Source organism: Mus caroli, unplaced genomic scaffold, assembly GCF_978045245.1.
Source record: "Mus caroli unplaced genomic scaffold, Mus_caroli_1 scaffold_19, whole genome shotgun sequence".
Taxonomy (NCBI): domain Eukaryota; kingdom Metazoa; phylum Chordata; class Mammalia; order Rodentia; family Muridae; genus Mus; species Mus caroli.
The window spans coordinates 32,700,554-32,725,955 of record NW_028227274.1 but is presented as its reverse complement, the minus strand read 5'-3'; the positions used below and the strand labels follow the sequence as shown (position 1 = coordinate 32,725,955).

At 48.5% G+C, this 25,402-nt stretch overlaps 1 protein-coding gene across 2 annotated transcripts in view; it reads left to right on the top strand.

The window, feature by feature from the left end:
* The window catches only part of Sil1 (SIL1 nucleotide exchange factor), a 236,064-nt gene extending 210,978 nt beyond the window's left edge, over positions 1-25,086 (top strand). For both annotated transcript variants that reach the window (XM_021150502.2, XM_021150503.3), the window contains 3 exons: positions 21,710-21,806; positions 22,234-22,398; positions 24,574-25,086. In XM_021150502.2, coding sequence (XP_021006161.1) covers positions 21,710-21,806; positions 22,234-22,398; positions 24,574-24,930 — 619 coding nt within the window. In that variant the 3' untranslated portion in view covers positions 24,931-25,086. The remainder of the gene's footprint in view (positions 1-21,709; positions 21,807-22,233; positions 22,399-24,573) is intronic.
* Positions 25,087-25,402: the final 316 nt, after the last annotated feature.

Genomic DNA, 25,402 nt, shown 5'->3' with positions numbered 1-25,402 from the left:
AGGGACAGCCAGAAGAGAGGTCTGAGGAAGAACTAACTGAGGCAGCCAACGGAGCAGCCAGGGACCCGTTGTGGCAGGAATTGTGAGCCAGAGAAACTAACAGGGTTCGTTTCTGCTGTTGGTAGTACATCTCAAGGCTGGGCATGCACAACCCGAGGGCAGTGATGCTGTCTGCTTCTCAGTGGCTCCTGGTAGGTAGCTCCTAGAGGCCCATGTGATAGGATATGTAAAGTATAAAACAAGGGCTGTACGGCCAGAGTTTGGATCTGAACTTACCACCGAAAGCCCTGTAACCCTGGGAAACTGTCAATCTTGCAGGCAGTTCCACCTCTGTAAGATGAGGGTGGTGGCTTTGCCTGAGGTTGGTGTTTGGGAGCTAGTGAGTTGATGCACAGTACCCAGATGACTGGAATGTAGGGATTGGAGTTGCAGCAGAGGGATGTGGATCAATTGCAGAGAAGAACTGCTTGGTATTCACTCTTTATTCATGTAACAAGTATTCATTTAGTGTTTACTGTGAGCCTCCTTGGAGAGTTACCGTGAAGGAGAAGGGAGATGACAGAGATGCCAAGCATGTGTTGGGCAGCCAGTGACTGCTCAGTAGCTTCTGTTATTGTTATCATCACCCTTGCTAGACACAGAGGAGTGTGTGCATTATGTGTTCTATGAGCTTTCTCTTGTCTGGGCTGCAGGAATAGCTGGGCCATGAAGGTCATTGTTCTCTCATATATGGAGCTTGAGGCTTAGTCAGGGCTTCAAGAGGCCTCTGGCCCTGAAGCCAGACCTATCTCTGCCATTGCTGTATCATTCGTTGGAAACATTTCTTTCTCTCCTGTCCACCTTATTTACTGTTTGTTACCCTGTAACAAATTGTTCCCAGAGTTAGTGTTAAAATGGCAGTTTTTTTCATAGTGTGGAGATTGAGGTGGGAAGCTCTGCTCTCAGTTTTCAGGCCTACCATGCTGGTGTGGACTGCTGGCAAGAGCCTCAGTTTCTGTTCATGCCTCTAATAGAACTAACTGCCACCCTTGCCGGTGCTGGACAGCATTGCCTAAAGAAGACAGATTTCAATTTCTCAAAGTCTGGGTGTTTTGGAAAGACCTCCTTACAAAGTGGAAATGGTGAGTTGGGTAGGATAAGAGCACCTTGGGTAAGGCCTGGGCTCTGGAAAATATGCTGTGTCCCCAGAGGAGCTATCTAAGCTGCCTGGGTCTCAGCCTCCATAGGTAAGAACTGGAGAGGACAGTGGACAGTGTGCATCATACACTCCTCATGGGATCAAGTGAGCTGTAGTATAGAGAGAGGAGGACAGTGGACAGTGTGCATCATACACTCCTCATGGGATCAAGTGAGCTGTAGTATAGAGAGAGGAGGACAGTGGACAGTGTGCATCATACACTCCTCATGGGATCAAGTGAGCTGTAGTATAGAGAGAGGAGGACAGTGGACAGTGTGCATCATACACTCCTCATGGGATCAAGTGAGCTGTAGTATAGAGAGAGGAGGACAGTGGACAGTGTGCATCATACACTCCTCATGGGATCAAGTGAGCTGTAGTATAGAGAGCGCGCATAATGCTCAGAGGCCAGCGCACAGCACATGGTTGGAGGTACAGAAAGAGCTGTCCCCATACCAATGTCACCATCAGGCCATTAGCTGGGAGAGGGCAGCAACTTAACATGACTGTAAGGAAACCTGAGCCCAGGAGTGGGGTCTCCTCTATAGTCCCATTCATACTGCCATCTTCAGTGGCCTTCCATGCGGTGCCCGAGCCTCTAACAGAAGTTTGGGTAATTCCCAGTTATCCCTTGTGTGAATAAATCACTCTGAGATAATCTGTGTGACTGGCTAGCCTCCCAGATTATCTGAGTGGATTATTCTCTTTCAGTTATTCAGCAGTACAAGCAATTGGGAACTGGCACTGGAACAGGAAGGCTCTGAGGTCATCTCCTGTTGTTCCTGGTTTGCTCAGTCCTTTCAGTGATGCTTCTCAGAGGCACTTGGAGGTTATAGTGCAGAGCTCAGAGAGGGGAGGACAGCAGGGTGACAACTACGCAGTGAAGAGTGAGAGATACAGGAAAGGACTGTTTGCAAAGACTCCTTCAGTCCCGTCTAGGCCAGCAGAAGGGGTCCCATTGACTCTGAGTTCACACTGTTAGGGGAACATTTTGGTTTTGATTCTAGAATATCAGATCTCCAGGAGTCAGTTTACTGCATTTGGCATTTAGGAGCTGTTCTGGGAATCTGAGGAGCCTCTCCTCCTCGGAAGTGGAGTCTTCATGTTGACAGTCACATGAACAGTATTGACCCATTGCAAAGGGAAATGGGCAAAGGTTTTGGTATAATCTTGTTTTTTGTGTTTTTTGTTTTTTGTTTTTTCGAGACAGGGTTTCTCTGTGTAGCCTTGGCTGTCCTGGAACTCACTTTGTAGACCAGGCTGGCCTTGAACTCAGAAATCCGCCTGCCTCTGCTGGGATTAAAGGCGTGCGCCACCATGCCCGGCTTGGTATAATCTTATATTGTATTTATTTTTAATTGAGAGTGGAGATTTTTTTCCTTTCTATTTTATTCCCTTATATGGCATGAACCTATCTTGTTTTCTAATTAAAAGATAGAAAATGTAAAATTAAGATATAGAAGATGCTGTTGGATTTTCTGGCGTGAGTCCTTTGAATTCACATACCAATTCTCATGGTCTCTGTGCCACTTCAGCCTTCACAGCCGTGAGTTTGGGGGTACACTCTGCAGTTGCCTAGATCCCTCAGCCTGGTGACAGTGGGTACTGCTCAGAGGCAGGATGGCCAGGAATACTTCAGAGCTATGTATGTCCTCCTTACTAGGGCTGAGCAAGTGGTTCTCCTCCCTCATGGCGGGCTGCTCCCACATTGCTGTTCTTCCTTCTTTAAGTCTGGCCCCTCACCTTCCTTCCTGGGCTGAGGACCCAGGAACCCTTCGTCATGATCTGCTGGATCTAGCTTGCCCTGGGGTTAGCTGTAGAATCCACTCCCCAGCTATTAGGAAAGGATTAGTAAAGTTTTAATTCAGTGTGTTTTCACGTTTTTGTTTAAGCTCGGCGGTTTTGAAGAAAAAGGTTAGCTACCGTTTAAACTGTTTCTCCAGGTCTGACAAGAAAAAAAGGAAAAAAAAAAAAAGCTTAGCTCAAGAAGAACTTGAACTCAGTCTGGGGTTCACAGCAGCTAAGATTCACTCCAGACAGTAGCTCGTGATTCATTCTGTACTGAGGACAAGGGCAGAGTGGGAGGTGTGAACCTGCTTGTCTCTGGGGAGAGCTTAACCTGCAGTAAAGCGCTGTCAATGGAGCAGGAGCAGAGCCAGCCTAGAGCTTCCAGCCAGAGGCCGTCCCTGTACAGGCTGCCCTTCAGCCCAGCTCTGGCTTTACATCTGGGCTTGGGATGACTGCTCTGAATCAGACCCTCTGGTGTGGCTCCAAGTACCAGGCATAGCCAGACCAGTTAATTGTTCCATCTAGCACTTAGCATCATATTCTTACATTCCTAGGGAAAGCCTCTGGGGATAATTAATGGCAGTAGGAAGAACCTGATTGCACTCAGGGAAGACACTAGATTCATAATGATACTGGAAAAAAATCACTTAGGAATATGCAGAACTGGAAGCTGGGGCCTGGTGATGTCCTGCTGGGACCTGCCTCATGCTGCCCTTGCTCTCGATGACCTCTTGACATCTAGAGAGCCTATAATTTTGTTCTGAGCTGCTGAAAGAAGGGTGTCTTCTGTGGTGTGTGAAGTTAGGCCTAAGTCCCTGAAGACCTTTAAAAGGGAAGGTCTCTGTTAAAAGACAGCTGACAGGCTGTTGGCTTGAATCTGATGGGGAGTCAGAGTGTGTGTGATGTGTTAAACTGAGGTAGGAAGACCTACGTCATTTCTCCCTTGAAGCTATATGGTAGGAGAGCCCCACTGTGAGCCCTTGGAACAAAATGGTACTTTTTAAGTTGTGTGTTAAGTTGTGTGTGATGACACATACTATTATCATAGCACTCCAGGGGCTAATGCCAGAAGATTGTGATTAAAGTTTTAAAGAAACTTTAAAGACAGGGACAACTTGTGTGGACCGGGAATGTGCTAGGGGTTTCCCTTCCAAAGAGGCAGAGACTGCATGGATCCATTGATGTGAACAGGGGTAATTCACCCTCACTGTTGGCTTTCTGTCAAAGCTGCTGATGTTCACAGGTTGGGAAGAACTTATTCCATAGTCGGTGCTCTGTGAGAAGATTCAGTGAGCACTGAAATCCTGCAAGGAACCTGCGACCTGGGATCCCTCTTGGGAGAGGGAAGCCATACCTAGAGAGGCAGCCAGAGAGAGGGTCCTCTCATTTCCCATAGGCTGTGTCTGCTTCTGTCATCCTGCCTTTTGATAGAATCCAATAAACCTCATTCTCCTTAGATGCGTTTAAATTTCGTTTCGTCACCACTTATGGTGGCATACATCTTTAACCCTGGCACTTGGGAGGCAGAGACAGTCATCTCTCTGAGTTTGAGGTCAGCCTGGTCTACAGAGAGAGTTCCAGGACAGCCAGGGCTACACAGAGAAACCCTGTCTCAAAAAAACCAAAACAACAAAACCAAAATCAAAGACAAAACAAATAAACCCTAAGGCCTTGTATAAAACAGATTCCAGATGATCTGTTTGCTCCCAGATATCTTATTCAAGGGATCTGTTTTCTTGGTGCAGTAGCATCCCTAATCTGCACCTTGCACACAGTGGGTGCTGGCCTCATGCTCCTGGGGTATTTACAGAGCTTCTTCTGCTGCCAGCTTCTGAGAGGACGGTGAGCATCCTGACTCCATCATTTGTTCTGTGTCTCCCTTCTTCTCTCTGCTTTAGTCAGTCTCACTCACAGGGCCAACCACACTGGTGGGGACTTCATTGGTTTCCTTTAGGCTCTGGTCTTCCAGATGTAGACAAGAGACCATTTTCCCCTGGTATGGCACTGCTTGTAGCCAGGGGACTGATTCTCTCTCTCTGAAACCAGGCCATCCCCTGGGCCCATCTTGAGCTGGTGCTTGGTTTAGTGTGCCTAAACATCAGGAAAATGTGAGAGGTTCTTGCCCCACTGCCTCTCTCCCGGCTGCTTGTGCCAGCTGCAAGGCCCTCATGAGGCTGTTAGGTGTCTCTGTGTGGCAGATTCATTGTTCCATATTTTTATTTAATTACTCACTTTTACAGCTCTCGGAATAAATCTAATTATCCATCTGTTATGCTACACTATGGTACTGCAGTTCATGCAACTTTCTCTCATTGTGTGATGTTTGTCAACTTGACCTTGCCCGCGTCCAAAGCTCGTGGCCCTCTGTGTGGCTCTGTGCCAACTCTTCAGTAGGCCCCTTGCACCAGTCAGTCTGTTAGGACCCAGACAAAGCTGACTTCAAGTTGCTCTTAGAACTGAGGTTGGCAGAGGGCTGGAGGGAGAAGGCGAGGTCAAGGAGCCACCCCTGAGGTTACGCTGACCTGAGAGAGGCTGGAGCATTTGATGTCGTGCCAGAAGAAAGCAGAAGTTCTTGCCACGGCTCCAGTCCCTCCCCAGAGGGTAGTCCAGCTGAAGGGAGGTGAGAGTGGCCACCTGTGGGCATATGTGTGCACTGCAGAGCCATAGGATTGAGTTCACAGCTGGCATGATAGATGGCAGAGGCAGACATTTAATTTATTAGAAATGATTTCAGGGGCCATGTGGAGGTTACTAGGCTCCCAGTCTTTGTTCCTCTCTCTCCTGTCTAAAATTATATTAATATGACTAGAAATTAATTTGTTAGTATAGGCAATTGTAGCATTCCCAAAAGGGCTCTGGGAGTGGTTGGACAGGTCTACTGTCTCCCTTTTCTCAAGTAGCAGGGGGTCAAAGATGGTGGGGGCACATGAGGGACCTGGCCAAAGGAATCAAACAGAAGAGGAAGGCGAGGGGAAAGAGAAGGTAAAATTCAGGACATCGGTTGGGTTGGCCTTCAGTGAGCTCATAGCGTGGTGAGCATGCAGTAAGGGAGGGAGATCATAGGGCACACCCATCTCCTACCTGGTTAACAAGGCTAGACACTGCAGGTTCCACTGTCTCAGCAGCGCTAGGGGTCACAGATGCAGGCTGACATCATCTCCCTCCGTAGCCACTGCTGCGTACCATTCAGGGGAATTCATAGTGTGGCAGTGAAGCTGCCTACCAGCCTGGTAGGTACTGAAGAGGAGAGTGGAGGCATCAGGAAAGCAGAGCAGGGCTGCAGGGAAGGGCACGTGGTCCTGGGATGTGTCTCCGTGGAAGTGGTGTGTGAGGTGAGACTTGAAGGACTAGGGACTAGACAGCTGAAGATAGAATCAGGGAAGGGGGTGGGTGAGGGCTCCTGGGGAGGGGGCTGCTGTAGGGAGCACTGCATATTTAACTTGAGAATGACTCTGGGAGGAGGCAGCCCACCTTCACTGACAGGTTGTTTTCAGCAGACTCCCTGAATGGCTTTCTTGTGAAGCCACTCTGCTTAGGCTCCATTCTGCAGTCTCACCTGCGAGCCCTCTGCTCAGGTGGCATCACTGGCTTTCCCCCATACACACGCTCCATTTCCAACCAGAACTTCACCAGGGTGGAGCTCATTACAGCCCAGTGGCTAGGCCCTCCATCTCTCCCTTTTTGGTTAAAACTTGGCAGACATCAAAGACTGCCGAATCAGCTCACAGGCCTTCACCTTTCCCAGTCCCAGCCACCCCAGCCACATGGCCGCCTCAGACAAGCTTTTCCTATCATCAGAGCCTCTGGTGATTTTCTCTAAATTCCCCTCATTCCAACAAGCAAGATTCAGTGACTAATTGCTGGTATTTTTTCCCTCAAGACTCTATTTATAAAGGCTGTCGTGTGGAGGGGTGGGGGAGGGGATGCAGCCTCTGGGAGGGCGAGTAGTGCTGTTCTCGGCTACTGCCATCCTTAGACTGCAGCCCAGTAGCACCAATGTCCACACACCAGCTTTATTCTGTTTTTTTTTTTTTTTGCGGGGGGGGGGGTTGTTTTGTTTTTTGTCATCTCAACATTTGCTCTTTGAACATCTGACGTCCTTTTATGCTCCCGTCTCCACAGAAGGTTGTTGTATTTTGTCCCCCCTGAAGCTGCATTTTCCTTTTGTCAGATTTTTCGCTTTCTTCTTTATTGTATTTTGATCAGTGTGGCCGTTTGGGTCTGGGTTTTATTGGGAGCTTTTCATCTTCTTGGCAGTGGCCCTCACAGCCTGGTCTCTGCAAAAGCTGGGCTCTGCTGCCTGCCCAGACCACGGCATGAGAGAGACCAGCTTGCTGTAAGTCCTGGGAGGCTCTGCCCAGTGCCTCTCAGCCCATGGCAGACAGCAGAAGCTCCTGGAAGGGTTGTTAAATGCAGATGGCCACTCACCTTCTCCACAGTCACTGATCTAGCAGAGCTGGCTTGAGGCCTGGGAATTTGTGTTTCTGCCTAGTTCCCAGATTCTGCTGGTGCTGCTGGCCAAAGAGCAGACTTTAAGAACTGTGCTACAGAGCTGTTTGACTCAAGCCTGGCATCTAGCACAGGAGAGGTAGATTAGCAGGGCATGCATATGGTTTCTCTTCTCCATTCTGCATCAAGCTCTGAAATTAAGCGATGGGGGAATGTTGGCAGTGTCGTCGTGATGTGCTGTGAGACCACTGTCTTGTGTGACATCCACAGTCCTCCTTTGGGTCTTGGCATCTTGACAGAAAATGCAGGTAAGAAAGATAGCGTCTTGGTCTTCCAGCTCGCAGCTCACTATGAATGCCTACTAGAATCCTTCGAACCCCACACTGGGGCCTCTGGGACTCTCCTCCGAATGTGACATTGGAGAAATTACTTCGCTTTCTGTGACTCAGTTTGTGCCCCTGCTTCACTGGGTTGTCACAGAGAACATGAGCTAGGACTTGAGAGCTGTTGGATGGAGGCACCCCAGAAGCTATTCTCCTCAGGACCCAAGCACTGCCTTCACTCTTGCTTTGTCATCAGAAGGCCAAGAAAATCTGAAGAGGGTATAGAGGGTGTGTGACCACTGCCCACCAGCCAGGACACAGAGCCCTAGAAATGACGTTTGCTTGCCTGGAACTTCTCTGTTGTCCACCTGAAGAAATGGTGCAGGAGCTGAAGGCTAAGCGGCGGTGGATGGGCAGGAGGAGTGGGGCCCAAGGATCACTCCGAGTGGGGATGAGCTGGATCTGCCCTGCTGTTTGTTCTCCCTGCCTTTGTGCCAACGACCGGCTCTGGCATGGCAGAAGTAGTTGAGTCTCAGGTAGAAGGCCAGTGTTGATAATGCCAATAACATTGGCGTGTTGAAAAGTAGTGTCAGATGTCTCATCATTAATTTCTTATCATGAGGACTCTATGAAATAAGCTTCATTTTACAGATGTAGAAGCCTTGGCAAAGATAAGCTAATCAACTTCTCTCAAGGTCATGCATAAAAGGAATCTGGATTCAAATTCAGGTCTGGGTGGCATGTCCTTCTGCAGGGTTATCTATCCCCTTGTGTAGTCTGGCTTTAACCTGTTCCCAAGAACCTTTGCCCCTCAACTCAGCATCCAGGTTCTATGAAAAGTACTGGATGTCTTCCATAGAGCCTAACACAAAGCCTTATATAGACAGCGGTTGGACATGTTCACTTCGTGCCTCTTGTTCCAGTGCAGTAATTAACAGAACCATCCTTCACTCTTCGTGTCCTGCTTGAGTCAATAAATTATATGATCACCCTACTTAAGTGTGACTGTTCCTTCCAATCTGGGGATAATGGCACTTTAATAGGGTACCCTGAAAAACTCAACTGTCTTTAAGACTCAAAGAAATAAATCCGAGATGGTAAAATTTGAAGCACTTTTATGACCTAGTGGGCAAGAGCATTGTCCCATAATCCTGTCACGGGAGATCGGAATTGAAGGCTATCATGGGTCAGTGTATCTGTACTTAGATTTCATGGGGCTTCCGTGCTTCATGCAAGCACCTGACACACAAGGAAAGGGCAAAGCTCTGCCTGGGGTTTCTCCCTCTCAGCTCTATAAACTCCAGGCTTGGCCTTACCCACACTACCACCTTCTACTCCTGGTGGGACCCTGACCCCAGTTCCCAGGGTCTTCCAGTTGAGGTTTTTGCTTATCTCAGGCCCTGCCCCTGTACCTGGATGGGAGCTGTGCTAGAATCAGGGCCCAGGCCCAGCCATGGTTCACACTGTTCACATCCAGCCCCGCTGTGGTTCATGCTCCACTCACATCCAGGCAGGCTGTCCTGGTCCCATGTGCCTATGTGCAGGCGCTCAGAATTGCCTGCACATGCCAGTCTACATTTGAGCTAGTTCAATGTTTTCTCTTTTCAAGTTGTGATCTAAAATTCAGTCCAGAAGGAATGCTAAAGCATCAAACCTTTGTTCCCTCTTGCTATTTGGGCCATAGAGACTTTGTGTTTGATTCAGTGACAATTGCTGAATCTTAAATAAACCATTCACATTATGACATTAACTATTTTATGAGTGTAACTTTTTCTTTGACGTTAGAATGATCCTGCAGAAGGCCTTTTAATGATTTATCAGAGCCAGAGTTAAAGGGTTTATGGAAAGCACTTTTTAACATTTTCTTAAAAGGAAAAATAGCCTCCTCCTGCTCTTCTTCCTTTGTCCTCCTCCTTTTATTTTTATTTATTTATTTATTTGTTTTGAAACAGGGTTTCTCTGTGTAGCCCTGGCTGTTCTTGAACTTGATATGTAAACTAGGCTGGCCTCGAACTCACAGCGATACCCCTGCCTCTCTGCCTATTTGCCTCTTGAATGTTGGGATTAAAAGCAGGACCATACCCAGCAAAAACTGGATATTTATCTGACTTCAGGTGGACAGTGTTAACAGAGCTTTAGGCTTCTCTGCTCTTAAGGACTTTGGTTTTTGCCAAGGCCATCCTTCCTAGACAGGTAGCCATCTTCCTCCACACATCTCTGTTGGCTGTTAATTTTGCCTACTAGAGGCAGGCACTATTCCCATTCTTTGCTCTGGACCTATACTGCTTAACTGAATGCTAAGCACAGTCACTCTTTGTAGAACAACTTACTGGCCCAGGAATCCCAGACAAATAGCATGCTCACAAACCAAACCATTCATTACTTTGTCTCTAGAAGCTGTAAGTAACTAGGATTCTCCCTCAGCTCTTAGGAATTTCTACAGAGTGAGAAGCCTTCCCTTTCCTTCTAGGCCCCCATTCTCGAATCTGATGAATCAGGTTCATCCTCTGGCAAATCAGGCCTCCCTCCTGCATCTAAGAAAGCTATGGGCTGGGAGTATAACTTAACTGGAGTGTTTATCTAGCCGCCCAGGGCTTTAGTTCAGTCCTCATCACTAACAAAAACAAGAAGGAAGCCTTCCTTTGTAAAATTCTTCCTTTGTAAAATTTTATTTCGGTGTATATATGTGTGGCTGCTTGTCTGTATATGCACTGTGTGTGCAGTGCCCAAGGAGGCCAGAAGAGGGCACCAGGTCCCCTAAAGCTGGAGTTACAGGTGAGTCTCATGGACTCACCTTGGAAACACACCCAGCCAGTGCTCTTAGCTTCTGAGCCACCTCTCCAGCCCCCTTTAATCCTTTGTAAGCCAGAATAAGACCCCCTCGATCCCTGAGGCAGACTAGGGGCCATGCAACCCAGTGCCTTCCTCTGTTCCATGAACAAAGCTGCATGGGAAACTCAGGCTAGTGGGACCTGTGCGAGCAGCCTCGCAGCTTCAGGCTAGGCAGCGAGGCCATGTTCATCCACCCCCACAGACAACCAGGAACCCGGGGCTGCATGTGCCTTTTAGAACCTGGACTAAGTGTTTATAAAGATCCTTCCAAATACCAATGATGTAAAATATTTGCATGGTTCACCATACTGTTCACCATATTTAAACTGTCAGAAACCTTAAATATCTGAGCAAATCCTCAGCAAACAAAGGATATTTTGAGGCTTGTTATGTATGTTGCACAGCAGAGACATTTGTAGACTATTCGACTTCCAAATCTTGCAAATGAAGCTCTCCGGTGTTGTCATCCTCAGCTGTAGACCATCCCACGACTGCTGCCTTTCTCTTGCTATTAAGAGATTGCTCATTCATAAACATTTCTACAGTTGTGTAGCAAAAGCAACTCCGATGGAGATGAGTTTCCTTCTGTGAGATATGCTATGTTTATCAAGTTTATTAGAGCACAGAGATAGGGTGGGGATGAAGGGAAAGGGTGTTTGGTTTCCCAGACACATCTCAGAACTCAGAGGGGGGTCTGGCTGAGCCACACAGGATCTGCTTATGCTGTTTTCTCTGTGCTTAGAGCAGGGGTTGACTGCATAGTTTCCTTGGACAACTCCCTTGCTGTGCGAGCTGCGGCCCGCCCTCCTTCCCTCCAGCGCTAGCACCTGTGGGGTGGCAGACCACTAGCAGGAATAAATAACCTAGACACATACCTATCTTTGCACTCTCTAGTAAACTTAATAAATCTCAGAGTGGAAAAAACAAACCTCCCCAGTGCTTTAGCCTAACTTTCCTTCTGCTTAGCTGTGTTATCCCTGGCTCACCTCCCACCCTGCCAAAGACAATTGAAGAGACTTCTTGGAATAATTAGAGGCCACAGATAATTCTCTTTAGCTCCCTCTCTTCCATGCTCCCCACCCTGTGGTCTCCCTCTAGCCTGTTCTAATTAGCTTCTTTGATCCTTCCTCCCAGTCTCTCCTCTAGCTTGTTAATTACATTTCCCCTCCTGGATTCTCTTAGTACCGCCTTTGTGTATCTGCTGCAGGAGCTGAGGCTGGAAATCTCAGGCCACGCTTGGAAGCCGGTTCCTCTTCCTTATTCCCTGCCACACATGGACCCTCCCACTTCTGAGACGCCGAAGACCCAAACATAAAAGCAGTGCACAGGGACGGAGTGACTTATTCTGGGACACCTTAGAGCTTTATTAAATCCTTTCAACTCCTATAATTCTGTGACACATCATTGCACACCCCACTTTATAAGTGACATAAGAGAGATGTCTTCACCTGTCTGAGGCATACAGCCTGGAAACACTAGATGCAGGACTTGAACCCAAGTTTCTCTAAGTCTACATCAGGACACTCCTTCAGTCACTTCCCTCTCTGAAGTTGGGATCTGGGTTGAAAAAAGTCTAGATCATTGGCTTTTAGCTGTCAAAGGACCTACCAGTTCATCAGCCCACAGCCGGGGTCGTTGTCCCCTTATGGCTCACCACAGAAGCGACTTGATGAGGCTCTGCACAGTTAGAAAGCAAGTTCTGATCAGTCATTGGCTTGCCTGGTTTTTGTTTTGTGCTCAGGCTGGCGTCACATTCGTTCTAAAGCCAAGGATGACCTTGAGCTTCTGACCCTCTGCCTCCGCCTCTGCCCCCGAGGTGGGTTCGTGTGTATGCTAGGCAAGTTCTCTATCACCCCAGCTCTGTCTCCCCCTAACCTGCTCACAGTTTTAACTCACTTCTCTGACAGTTTCATCTCTCAGAAGATTAAGAAAACAACAAAGAAAAAATCCCCCACTGAAATTGTACTGTGATCAATAAGAAGAATTCATTTGGTGCTGTGAGAGATTGGAGAACCTTTTCAGAAACTGACTATGTTTGGAGAGGCCAAGGGGAATGAAGAAAGTCTCTGACTCTAGGTTTTATGGGAAAGCAGATTTTAGAAGGTCTCAGAAAAAAAAAAAGTAGATATGATGTCTGAACCAGCTCTTTGAGAAGAAGGATGGCTCAGTCTGAAAGCTGAAATGTGCCGATTAAAGTCCGCGTGATTGCTGCAGGCGTGGAGGGACCTATCTAAAGAGCCCACGGGCTTCGTGGGGACCAACTAGAGTTTATATAAAAAGTTAAAAAACCAAAAAGGATCAGAAGAATAGGGAAGGAGCAAGCCTCAGAACTGTCGGGGTGGGGATGCCAGGAGAGATAAGAATAGCAAACCTACCTGAGCACTGGTGTCGAGAGGATGATCTAGACGCATAGATCGCCTGTTTGCTGCCAGTGACTCTGTGTGCTGGGCAGCCATGATTCTTCTGTTTGGCCTCTGCCTTCTCTTTCAAGGGCAGTGGCCTTCCCACTGGAAAGAATCAACAAGAGCAGATAAGAGGAGCGTGAGGTCAAGGGTATGGTTCTGAGTTCAAGAGCGTCTCCAAGTTAGGTCTGAAAAGTCAGGTGTCAAAGGAAAACTTAGGAACATCGTCATGTGCCCTGGGTGACCTGAATCTTTGTGGTGCGTTGGGGATGGAAAGGGACAGGGAGGCAAACCTTGCAGAATAATTTAATGTTGGCGTCCTTCCCTGCTTCCCTCCTCTTTCTTTTATGAGAGAACAAATATCAGTGTCAATAATCTCAGTCAACAGAGCACAGGATTGCAGACCGTGACGCTAATGCGAGTCTAAAACTGGCCATTATGAGCGTCCGGGAGGAGGGCGCTTGCGAGCCCGCAAGTGCCCTCCTGCTTTTAATTTCCTTTTTCAGAAAAATGGCCAGCTACAAGATTGGCCCAATGATAGATGCTCAGAGGAAGTCTGCATTTCTTGAAAACTTGTGCTGGAGTCACAGTGTGATCTAATGCACACAGGGGACACAGTAAAGGTGTGGAGTTGTAGCAAGGGTCTCCACTGTGGGAGTGTTCCCAAAAACTCACGTCACCCCGTCCAGTCCATGTTTTGAATCTTTTTTCTCCCTCCCTTCTTCCCTCCCTCCCTCTCTCCTTCCTCCCTCCTTCTTTTTTCTTTCTCTCACATCTTGGTACTTTTATTAAGCCATGGCAGCAGATGACACAAAAAGGAGCGAGTAATTAGCATGTTGGGTCCATGACAGAATGAAGACCAAAAAAAAAGGAAAGTGACATGCTAGGATGAAAGGCACAAATGGCCACGTGATGCTCTTATTTTTCTATTAAAAATGTAATTTTTGGAAGCTGGAGAGCTGGCTAGGGAGTGAGAGCAGTTGTAGCTCTTACAGAGGACCCAGCGGTTCAGGTCTGAGCAGCTCACAACCACCAGCACTTTTGTTCCAGGGGTTCTAACGCACCCTTCTGGCATTTGGAGGTACTGCATGCACATGGTACACAGACAAAACACGCATACCTAAAATTTAAAACGAATATTTTTAGGTATTTTAAAATTATTTCTTTTATTTTTTGAGATTATAATATAATTACATCATCTTACCCTTTTCTTTTCTCCTCCCATTTGTCCCTCCTTGCTCTTTTCTCAAATTTATGGCCTCTTTTTTCGTTAATTGCAGGTGTGTGTGTGTGTGTGTGTGTGTGTTCCTGAACACATCTGTATAGCCTGTTCAATCTGTATAATTACAATGTTACTTATTTTCATGTTCTCAGGGCTGACCAATTGGTATTGGATTGTCAGTTAGTGTGCTCTTCCCTAGGGAAGCCTCCTAGCCTCTCAGTGCTCCTTTATTGCCTGTGGTTTTGTTTGTTTTGTTTTCAGTAGAGTTGAGGCTTCCTGAGCTCCATCCATGTTAGTGTGTTAGCATGTTAGAGTGTTAGCATGTCCACTAATGTTGACCACCTTGAGCTCAGGTTCAGGTGGCCATGCCTGTGAGACTTTACGGGTTCGCTTCTGATAATTCCTAGGAGACAGTCTCACAGCAAATTCTGCTCCCCTGACTCTCACAGTCTTCCTGCCCTTTCTTCCACAGTGTTCCCCAGGACTTAGGCTTGGCTGTGTTTGGATGTATCCATCAGAACTGGACTCTGTATTTTGATTGATTGTGGTTCCCTGTAGTCTCTCCTCTCCATGTGTTGTAAGGAGAAGTTTTCTTGATGAGAGGTGAAGCCAACACTAGAGTATTAGGACACATTTTTAGATTGTAGTTAGGGATTATTCCGGTTTAATACATAGCAGTTGTCAGTTCTCCTCCAAGTTCTGGGACGTAGGTGACTGGGTCTCCAGTCCCAGACAAGTCTTCTCACTTGTTGAGTGGGTGTTTGTTTTGTTTTCAGGCAGGGTTTCTCTGTGTAGCCCTGGTTGTCCTGGAACTCACTTTGTAGACCAGGCTTATCTAGAACTCAGAGATTCACCTGCCTTTGCGTTCCAAGTGCTGGTGTTAAAAGTGTGCTCCACCACCACCCAGTTTTGTCTAGTAGGTCTTAAGTACAGTTAAAAAGCTGCTGGTGACTGCCAAGGGATGTGTGCCATTACTGTACCTTTAGGATTATAATGCCATGCAGTCATTGTTATAAACTTTAAAAGTCATTTAATGTAGAGGCCATGTGTGGTGATACATACTGTAATTCCAATACTTGGGAGGCACAGGCAGGCAGATCTCTGAACTAGGGATACGTAGTGAAACCTTATCTCTAAACTTAATTTTACCACTAAAATGATTAAAAGCAGTTTAATACATAGTTGACTATATTCATTGTTTAGAAAGAAATTGACCTCTGGAAGTGAATGCATGGCATAATATCTTGAAACTTCAAAATAGTTGAAACTTCATTTTTGCCTTAATACATTTAACATTTATTCTTTAATAAGACTAAAGTAAAAACACTATATTTAGTTTCTGAGTCATGTTGGGAAACTCCAGGTTCATTGGAAGATCATGTGACCAGCCTCCAGGGATTTGACCTAAGCAAAGTCAGTCCTATAAAGTACTGTCATAAGCACAGAGGTAGCCTCAAACATAGGGACAGAATGGCCCTGTGACAGAAATGGGTGGGCCCACTGGTCTATTTGACCAAGCTGGCGCCTCTGAAATGGATGGAGGAGCATCCCATGGAGCACTGTGGGAAGTCAGGGATGCAGGGGTCACAGCAACAACAAGAACAGGGTGCCGGGGCCTGACCAGGGATGGCCGCCTTCAGAAGGGCTGAGATCTATTGTGCAGAATCAGGCACCTTCCACTTAGAGAGGGCAGAAGCTTCATGCAGGTAGCCTGCAGGACAATATCAGAAGGCTGTTTTCCAGCAGGTTATCAGAGATGAAGGACAGACCAGAGGTGAGACATTAGGGCTAGTTATCACTAATGTTGGGTCTCAGGATACAGATATGTGCAACATTCAGAGAAAAGTCAAGTTTGGAGCCAATACCTACTAAATTATAATGTAGTATATGCAGGTAGGGCTTACATTTTGTATTTTTGAGGCATGCCTCGCTCACCAAAAGTGTTCTTATCTGTTGCAGAAGCAGCATAGTATTTCAAATAAAAGTGTCTCGTCCCAGAAAGTGAGACACTCACAAAGACCGGGAGAAGCACAGAAGAGTGGGGCGGAGCAACCTCAGTCCCAGCACTCAGGGCAGAGGCAGGCAGACCTTTGAGCTCAGGGCCAGCCTGGTCTTCAGAGTGAGTTCTAGGACAGCCAGGGCTACACAGAGAAACTTTGTTGTAAAAACAAACAAACATGTCAGAAAGACATTCGCCATGGTGTAAAGGGTACTAGTGATTGATTCAAGGATACTTTGAACATCAAAATATTAACAAAGGTGAATTATGTCCCATAGGATAATGAGAATCTGTGAATCCATACTGATATGTAGATGAATAAAGAAAGGAAGACAGAGCTGCTGTTTCAGGTACAGTGCCAACATACAGAGATGGAAGGAATGTGGAGTATAGATGTCACCAGTTGACAATACAGGGATAATTAGGCAAGAATTGCCAGTGAATGCCAGAGCCAGTGGGCGAAAGACTGATAAGGAACAGGCTGTCTATCTCACAGTGTCCATACAATAGTTATTAATTTGTACGGGATAAACAATATCATAGTGGAGAAATCTGACAAGCACCCCATAATCAAATATTCAAAGTGAATGTGACTACACGTGGAGCTGATTGACATCTTGTGTCCCCTGGTATGATGTACTGAGAAATAAACAACATGTTTTTGTGATATTCCTGCCAACATGAATAACCTCAATCTAATCACCAGATAAATCTGAACTGAGGGACAGCGCACAGACGGCCCACACTCTTAAATGTCAGTGTCATGCAAGACAGGCCTTGGAGCACAGGACACAACAGAATGTGCTACTGCTGGGGGCTTGAACTGGACCTGAGACGGAAAATATTTTTCAAAAAAAAAAAAAAGACGAAGAAGATATTATTGGGATGGCTAGCAAGACCTGAGCATCTTGTAAACCACTGTGCCGGTGTCGGTTCCTGACCTGGTACCCATGCTGTCTGCGTTCTTAGGAAATATGTTCTCATGCGTTTAGGGGTAGACGGGTATCATGTCCTCAACCTATTCTGAATGTTTCCCAAAAGTTCTGAGCACATGTTTATGTAGAGAGGGGTTAGACTACAGCTTGGTGGTAAAGGATCAGTTGACTGTGTGCAAGGCCCTGGGTTTGATCTCCAGCACTGAAGACAATTAAGAAAGATGGGAGGAGGGAAGGAAAGAAAACATTTGGTTACACTAATGTGGTAGCATTAACACTGGAGAATCTTGATGGGAGGTTTCTCTGTAAATTACTTTTCTGTTTGTTGTTACTGTTGCTGTTGTTTTGAAATGGCATCTTGAGCCTATGAATTCAAATTATCCTTCTGCCTTAATCCCTGGGTACTGGGATCCCAGGTACATGCCAGTGTGTGTAGCTTTTCCTTCTGTAATTTGCATAGCCTTTGAAATGCTTACAAATAGTAATGTTCCCGGGAGTGTGTGCATGTGATTGTTACACACCTGCACCCCACACTTCAGGACTGCACATACTGCAAACTGCTGCTTTGTAGACGCTCAGGCCACGTTCTGACCTTAGGCCAGGTGAGGACAATGGAGACAGAATCTTACTGTCTGTGAGGAAACAAATGCCCAGCTCTCTTGGGCAGAACCATGCACAGTCTGGGCTGGGCCAGCCACCCAGAGATGTGCCTGTGTCCTGTGACATGGCATCTTCTCCAGACCTCCTAGAACACAATGAAAAGAAGAAATGTTTGCCTTAACTTCAAAGTGCTTTGAGACCCCACAAGAAAGCACACACAGTTAAGGTGTCTCCCAGAGCCCGTGCACATCTGGGAATGTGGTAGATACAGGCTGGGCTCCAGGCTTTGACCTGAGTGAGCATTTTCTGGTCCCATCCACTTGCCAGCCTCCTCCATTCCTCCTCCCAGACTTCCTGCCTCCTCTGTCTGTCTTTCCTTCCTTTTCATAGATTCACACTCTACTTTAAATCAGATTATCCCAGAGTTCCTGCATATCCTACCCTGTGCACTCTCCGTGGCCTAGAGACAGTGCCATGGCATAAAATCCACAGTCAGAGGACCCACAGCTCATGCAGTGCTCTCCCCAAACAATCTTAAAATTGCTAACTGTTGAAAGAGCTCACCTTTTCACATTATACTTGGGCCTGAAAATTATGCAGCTAGCCCTGAAGGTCAAGGCTGGACAGTTCAGGCATCCAACACATTCTCATGTGCTCTCTGGCCCTGTCTGGCTGCTCTTGAAGTTAGGTCTTCTACTATAGCCAGATACCTGCTCAGCTTAGCTAAAATATGACCAATGGCCCTTGGCAGATTGACATATTTCTGTCACCTCACCCAAACTGTTTGATTTCAGCAAATGCAATCACTTCCAATTCTGAGATCCACCCTTCTCCCCGCCTGTCCCACTTACGATTTACAGAGCAGCAGCTGCTACTGGCCCTCTGCACACAGACAGCTGACTTGCCTGCTGATTGTGAACATCCCCACAATCCAAGTGCTAATGGTATTTATTCAGTGCAGCCGGCTTAGCCCTGATGAACAGCATTTATTCTCATTTATCGCCCTGCAGACAAGCTCCATCCTCATATCCTTGACTTTGGTACACTGGTGTTGCTGGCATGTACAGGGCAGGGCAGGGCAGGGCAGGGTGGGCTTCTGATCCCTTTGTAGAAAGGCCATCTTCTAGCTACCAGGACTGGCCCTCTCTAGGATCAGGCAGAACTCTGGTCCAGAGCCACAGGCTAGCATGGTAGTGCTGTTAAAGAATAGGTTAGACCTCCTTGGTAAGCATGTCCACTGCGATTATAGTCTTGGTGGAACACATTGTTTAGCATTTTGCTGGTCATTAGACATTCTGTCTCTAGCAGGAAGTGGCCTGAGCTCTGATCCAGGACTTACCCAGGTCATCTGCCACTGTGGACAGATTCTCTCTGACTGTCCTCCTGACTTGGCCTTTGCACATCCTTAGAGCTCAGTCTTGCTATTTGGGCACACCCACACGCACACCCTGAGCACACAGTGCTGTGAACATTGAGGACGTATAGCTGGGCAGCCTGGAGAGAAGCTCTCTCTCTCTCTGAGGGCATCATGATGCCTGCTCAGGGCTGACTGGAGAAAGCCTCCCTCCTGTTGTGTGTCCCTGCCTGCATAGTCTGAGGCACCTGAAATTTCCAGCCTGACCTTCCCTCTTGTGTCCTTGATTAACCCTTTGCCTGGGAAGCACTGGCAGCCCATCTAGAGGGTGTTTTGTGGAACCCTGAAGTCCTGAGATCCCAGAGCTAGGGCTCAGAGTTAGTGTTGTCACCTTATTTAATTTGGACACATGGAAAGGCTAGGCAGCATACAGGCCCAGGCTGCCAATTCCCATGCCTTGCCACAGGCCCGTGTGCCCTGGGCTGAGATGAGAAAGCAGATTTATTACCTGGGAAAGTTGTTTCAGAAATTGTTGAGAAGCCCTCCAGTTGTCTTCTTTCCTCTCGGATTTCCATCTCTGTGTTGGGAACCCATTCTCTACTCCTCTGAATGGCTGTGCTCCCTGGGAAGGGTAGGCGGTGGTAGTAGCGCGTCTGTAGGTAGTGCCTGGTTTCTGGCAGCCTGCCTGAGAAGAGAGAGCCCTTTGTTCTGTTTCCAGTGTGACATGGAAGGCTCTGACACTTAGCCCTGCTTGATCTACTAAGGCCCTGCAGTCTTCAGAGGGTCTATGGGGATGGGGTGGGTGCCTCAGAGGAACTTCATAGGGCTGAGAGTGTCGGGCCTCGCAGCCCCCCTTCTTTGGGAGGAAGCATTTGGTGTCAGTGAATTCCCCAGCATGGCAGTCTTCCCTTCATAGACCCTGTCTGTTGTGGTTGAATGTTCCTTAGCCACACGATGACAGAAACGGCCTTAATTAACTCACACATTGATGAAGCAGCTGCCTGTCTCAAGTAGAGGGAATGGAGGCAGAGAAGCAGCTCTGCCCAGCCCCCTGCAGACTGCCTGCATCTCAGGAAAGGAGCTGTCAGCCTGGGACAGCCCCTCCCACCCCCCACCCCCCACCCCCCAGCTCCCTGCGCTCAAGGGTGGAGCTGCCATGGGGCTGGCCAGCACCCGCTGTACATCTTTTCTGACGGGAGGATGCCAGGTCAGAGGAATGAAGGAAGCTGGTCTGCTGGGTCTTCTCGCAGCCCTGAAGCTGGCTCTGGCAGGAGGGGAAGGGGCAGGCCATTTGTGGGGATGACTTGGACCCTCAACGTTGCATTTGTCAACTGGCTGTGTGCTGGACCTCTTCTGAGGGCAGCAGTGTGGTGTGCCATCTTTCCTGTTCCTTGTCTTTCCTCCTCCTCCTGGGTTCAGACCAGGACCACACTGCTGGGGACTCTGCTGGGGACACTGTGCAGCTTCCTGGCTAGGAGATTGGAGTTTGGGAGGGCAGATGCTTCGGAAGCTCCAGGGAGCCAGCTGGAGACCCATAGAGATTTGGTGCCCATTATTGGCTGCCCAGGTGTGTGTGACTGTTTGTCTTCTGGCCTCACTCTCCTGTTATCTCGGAATTCGTGTTGTGGGCCTTTGAGTGGGAGCACCTTGAGCGTGCCTAAGAACATAACCACACAGGTCTCTCTGCTGGGCCACCACGGTGCATGTGTGCAATCCCAGCATTCAACAGCCTGAGACAGGGGGAGTGCACTGAAGTTGAGGTTGGCTTGGGCTTCATAGCAAGACACTACCCCAAACAAAAACATAAACAAAGAGAGAGGGAGGAATGAGGAACGTGCCAGGTGTGGAGGTGCATACCTTTGATCCTAGTGCTTGGGAGGCAGAGCCAGGTGGATCTGTGTGAGTTCAAGGCCAGCCTGGACTACAGCGTGAGTTCCAGCACAGCCAGGGCTATGTGGAGAGACCCTGTCTTGAAAGGAAGGAAGATTGTGAAAGGAGCTTTATCTGGGCTTCCCCCACATGTCTCCTGCCTGGCATCCTCCTTATGTCCAGGAGGGACTGGAATATTTTTTAAGGATTTATTTTTTATGTGCATGTGTTATTTATGTATGTGTGCATATTATGTGGGAATATGTACACATGTGTATTGTGTAATATGTCCTAATGCCTATGTGTGTATATGTGTGCGACATGCTGACTGGGGAGCGATGGGCTCCTGGCCCAGCTCTGTATCTAGAGAGCACAAAGCACAGTGGCCTCCCTGGGGGACGGCTGCCTAGGATCATGGGAGATGGAGCTCACAACAGTGGCTTTCCATGATGGGGGTGGCAGTAGTGCCTCTGGGCGTGGTTTCAATCTTAGAATGGCCTACGGTGGGTGGTAGAACTGAGGTCTCTCCTGGAGCTCGTCAGTCTATCGACTTCTGGGGAGCAGCAGGCTGGCATGCGGCCGTTGGCTCGCTCGTCTGTGCCATAGGCCTTTGTACCCAGGTGGGTCTGCACACATTTATCTTTTTCCCCAGCTGAGCAAGAACCACCCCTGTGCTGGTTGGTGTGCTATTAGCCCTAGCTCCCTGCATCCTGGGCCCTGCAGTAGAAGTGTCACCATTTCTTCTGCGTCTCCCCGCAGCAATCCGAAGGTCCAGGTGGAAGCCATCGAAGGGGGAGCCCTGCAGAAGCTGCTGGTCACCCTGGCCACAGACCAGCCTCTCCCCGCCAAGAAGAAGGCAAGCCTGCTCCCTGCCCTGCCTCGTACCCGGCACACCTGCAGGGCTTGAAGGGGAAAGGCCCTACCTACCCATGCTGTACCCAGGGTGCTGAGCACAGTCCACTGCCATGGCGGAGAGCTCACACCAGCTAACACAGATGGCAGTGTCATCCAGAGGCCCAAGTACCGCTGTAGCTCATTGACCCGGCATCCCCGAGTCTCCTGAGCCGTGCTGTTTGTTGCCCATTTGCCTGCTTAGTTTTGTTGAAATTATCTGGAGTCCCCTGGCTTTCATCATCCTGGAGTACACATGGACCCAAGGGAATAAAGGAACCGGGAAGACTGCAGGCTGGGCTGGGTCACTGGGGTCACTAGGGCCTCAGCTGCTTGTTCTGTGTGCTGCACGTGTGTGTCCCTCACTTACCGTGGTTGCCGTGCGCCCTCAGGTCCTGTTTGCACTGTGTTCCCTGCTGCGCCACTTCCCCTATGCCCAGCAGCAGTTCCTGAAGCTCGGGGGCCTGCAGGTGCTCAGGAGCCTGGTACAAGAGAAGAGTGCGAAGGTACTGGCCGTGCGTGTGGTCACCCTGCTCTATGACCTGGTCACCGAGAAGGTGAGTGAGCAAGCAAGCGCCACACCTGCTCTGCGTTCTCTTTGTCTTGCTTTGTGTTTGTTTCCGCCATTTGATGCCCTCAGACGCCTGTGTCCCGCTGAGTGGATGGACAGATGAATGGACAGATACAAGAGACATGTACAAAGAGACTGTCCTATAAGGCATGCCGCCTTGGTTGGAACCTGAGAGCTGCCGAGAAAGGGAGGAGGTGCTAGCGATGGCTGGGTAATGCCAAATGTGCAGGCAGTTGGGTACAGTGAGGAAGGCGTGGGAGGGACAGAGCAGCAGCCAGGGGACCACAGAGCTGGACTGGATTCTAGAAACCTGGGCACACTTCCTTTGGGAACTTTGACTCTGAGCAGGGGCTTGGGATGGACCCCAGTGGTTTGTTAGCTGGGAAGACTTGGTCTTTGCAAGTCCAAAAAGCATCTTGAGATGAGAGAAGGAAGCAGGTCTGGCTTCTTAGCCTCTGTAGAGACCTATCCTTAGCTCTCTGTGGATTGTTGGCTGGTGGGACAGGGCTGGCTAGTCCTGAGCTTGCAGAGTACCATTAGAAGCTGCACTACCCCTCCCTCCCTGCCCCATCTTCCCTCTGAAAAGTGGGTCTCTCTCTGTCTCTGCCTCTCTGTCCTCTGCTCTATTCCTCTCACACTGTGTGTGTGTGTCTTTGTCCATTTCGTTTCTTAGTTGTTTTGCTTAGAGCCAGGTAACAAGGCTTAGCTGCATTTGGCATCACGGGCCTCGTTCTGGAAGCTTGTGGCCTCTGTACAGTCACCATCATCTAGGCCTAGAATGTTTTCAGTTTCGGAGACTTACTGCTGAATAAGCTCACCTTTTCTTGTTCTTTCTAAACTCCGACTGGTTACTTCAACTCCGCTGTTCTGGCTCACACTCCTCTCCCAGCTGACTGATTCGATCTGGCTTTTCTCTTGGCCTCTGACTGAATTGCTCTGTCTGGCCTCATACTAACTTTGGCAATCTGTTCTAATCTTCTGGCTTCTTTTCGTTCTCTGGTCTGTTCTGTCTTTACCTAGCTTGTTCTCTCTCTGCAACCTCTCTATCACTGTCCCAGTAACACACACCCCTGTCTGTGTATGTGTGTGTGTTGTATCTCTCTCTCTTTGTCTGTCTGTCTCTCTCTGTCTGTCTCTGTCTTTCTGTCTCTGTGTGTGTTGTCTTTATCTCTCTCTGTCTCTCTCTGCCTCTGTATGTGTTGTGTCTCTCTGTGTCTTTCTATTTCTGTGTGTGTGTCTCTGTCTCTCTCTCTCTCTGTCTCCCTCCTCCTCCTCCTCTTCCTCCTCCTCTTTCTCCTCATGAGAGTTGGGCATATCCTATTCTGTCAGTTCTTTCTCTGACTTTGTCTGCCCCTCAATTAGACATCATTTTCAAACATGGCCAACATAGCTGCTTCCTTCTCCAACCTAACTTTACTTGTATTGTTTTGTATTAAAGATGTGTGCTAAGGGTGTGTCTGCATTTCATGCAGAGGAATTAAAGTCTGTGCTAAGGCACCACACCATTACTAGAAATAGGTCTTATCAGTAAATGACACAATCTCGGAGTTCACAGTGTGATGGAATATCCTGCATCAGTAACGTCTAGATCTTCCAGCTCCCAAGTGCTAGGACCACACCCATGAGCCACATGCCAAGCCTGAAGCTGGGATCTGAACCCAGGCTGTCTGGCCCCATGCTGTACAAACTGTCATGCTATCTAAAATAGTGTGTGTAGTGGCATATATGTATGTGTGTTACATAATATGTATGTGTAGGGGCTGACAGACATCACATGCATGGTTCTTGGGACCAAACTCAAGTTGCCAGGCATATGGAGCTAGTGTCTTTACCCACTAAGCCATCTCATCAGCCATAGGGAGGAATTCTTACTCACTTACTAGGTCCTGGGAGCAGGGACTAGGTCCCCATTTTTGGTTTCTGCAGCACCTAGCACTGTGTGCTGGTGTTTTGATGACTGGTGTTTTGAATGGGCAGGCAGATAGACACAGATGGATGAGGGAGAATGTAAAAAGCCAGAAACCTAGCTGGTTGCCTCCCAGGAGGTCCCTTGTGTCCCAAAGTCATCTAGAAAGTAGCTGTGCTTCTCCTAATGGGAGGAGCTAGCCCAGTGCAAGCTGACTGCTGTCTGTCTTCTCTCCACCCCACCCTGGCTGTGAAGATGTTTGCTGAGGAGGAGGCAGAGTTGACCCAGGATTCATCCCCAGAGAAGCTGCAGCAGTATCGCCAGGTGCAGCTCCTGCCAGGCCTGCAGGAGCAGGGTTGGTGTGAGATCACCGCCCAGCTCCTGGCCCTTCCAGAGCATGATGCTCGGGAGAAGGTGCTGCAGACGCTGGGTGCCCTCCTGACCACCTGCCGGGATCGCTACCGTCAGGACCTCCAGCTGAGCAGGACACTAGGGCGTCTCCAAGCAGAGTACCAAGCCCTGGCCTCCCTGGAGCTCCAAGAAGGTGAAGATGATGGCTACTTCCGGGAACTGCTGGCCTCCATCGACAGCTTGATGAAGGAACTAAGATGAGGCTGCCATGCCGAGACCAGGACTGGACAGATGCTGCTAGTGAGAGCTTTGGTAGGCTCTTCAGGGGACATCAACTAGGAGGAGGACTTTCCTGCTGGGGCATGAGTGTCACCTGGGCAGAGCTTGCTAGGTCATTAAACAGAGACATGATGACAATGGTCTGTCTCTTGTGTCTGTCAGGGAGGGCTGAGCCCTGTGACTGGGCACCATGCCTGGGAGCCCGAGGGTAGTTCAGTGAGCCGCTGTGATGGGCCTCTAGAGACATGCTGGGCAGGAAAGGCCTGGTCTAAGAGTTGGCAACCTCTGGCTATTTCATTTGGAAAGCCAATTAACCTCTCAGATAAAAAGAATACTATTAGTAAAGACATGGGACACAGGAAAAGCACTGTGCACCAGCGCCCACCCTTAATCCCCTGCTCACCTCAGGCCATGAGGGTCATCATTCAATGAAATGGCTACCTGGGCCAAAGGC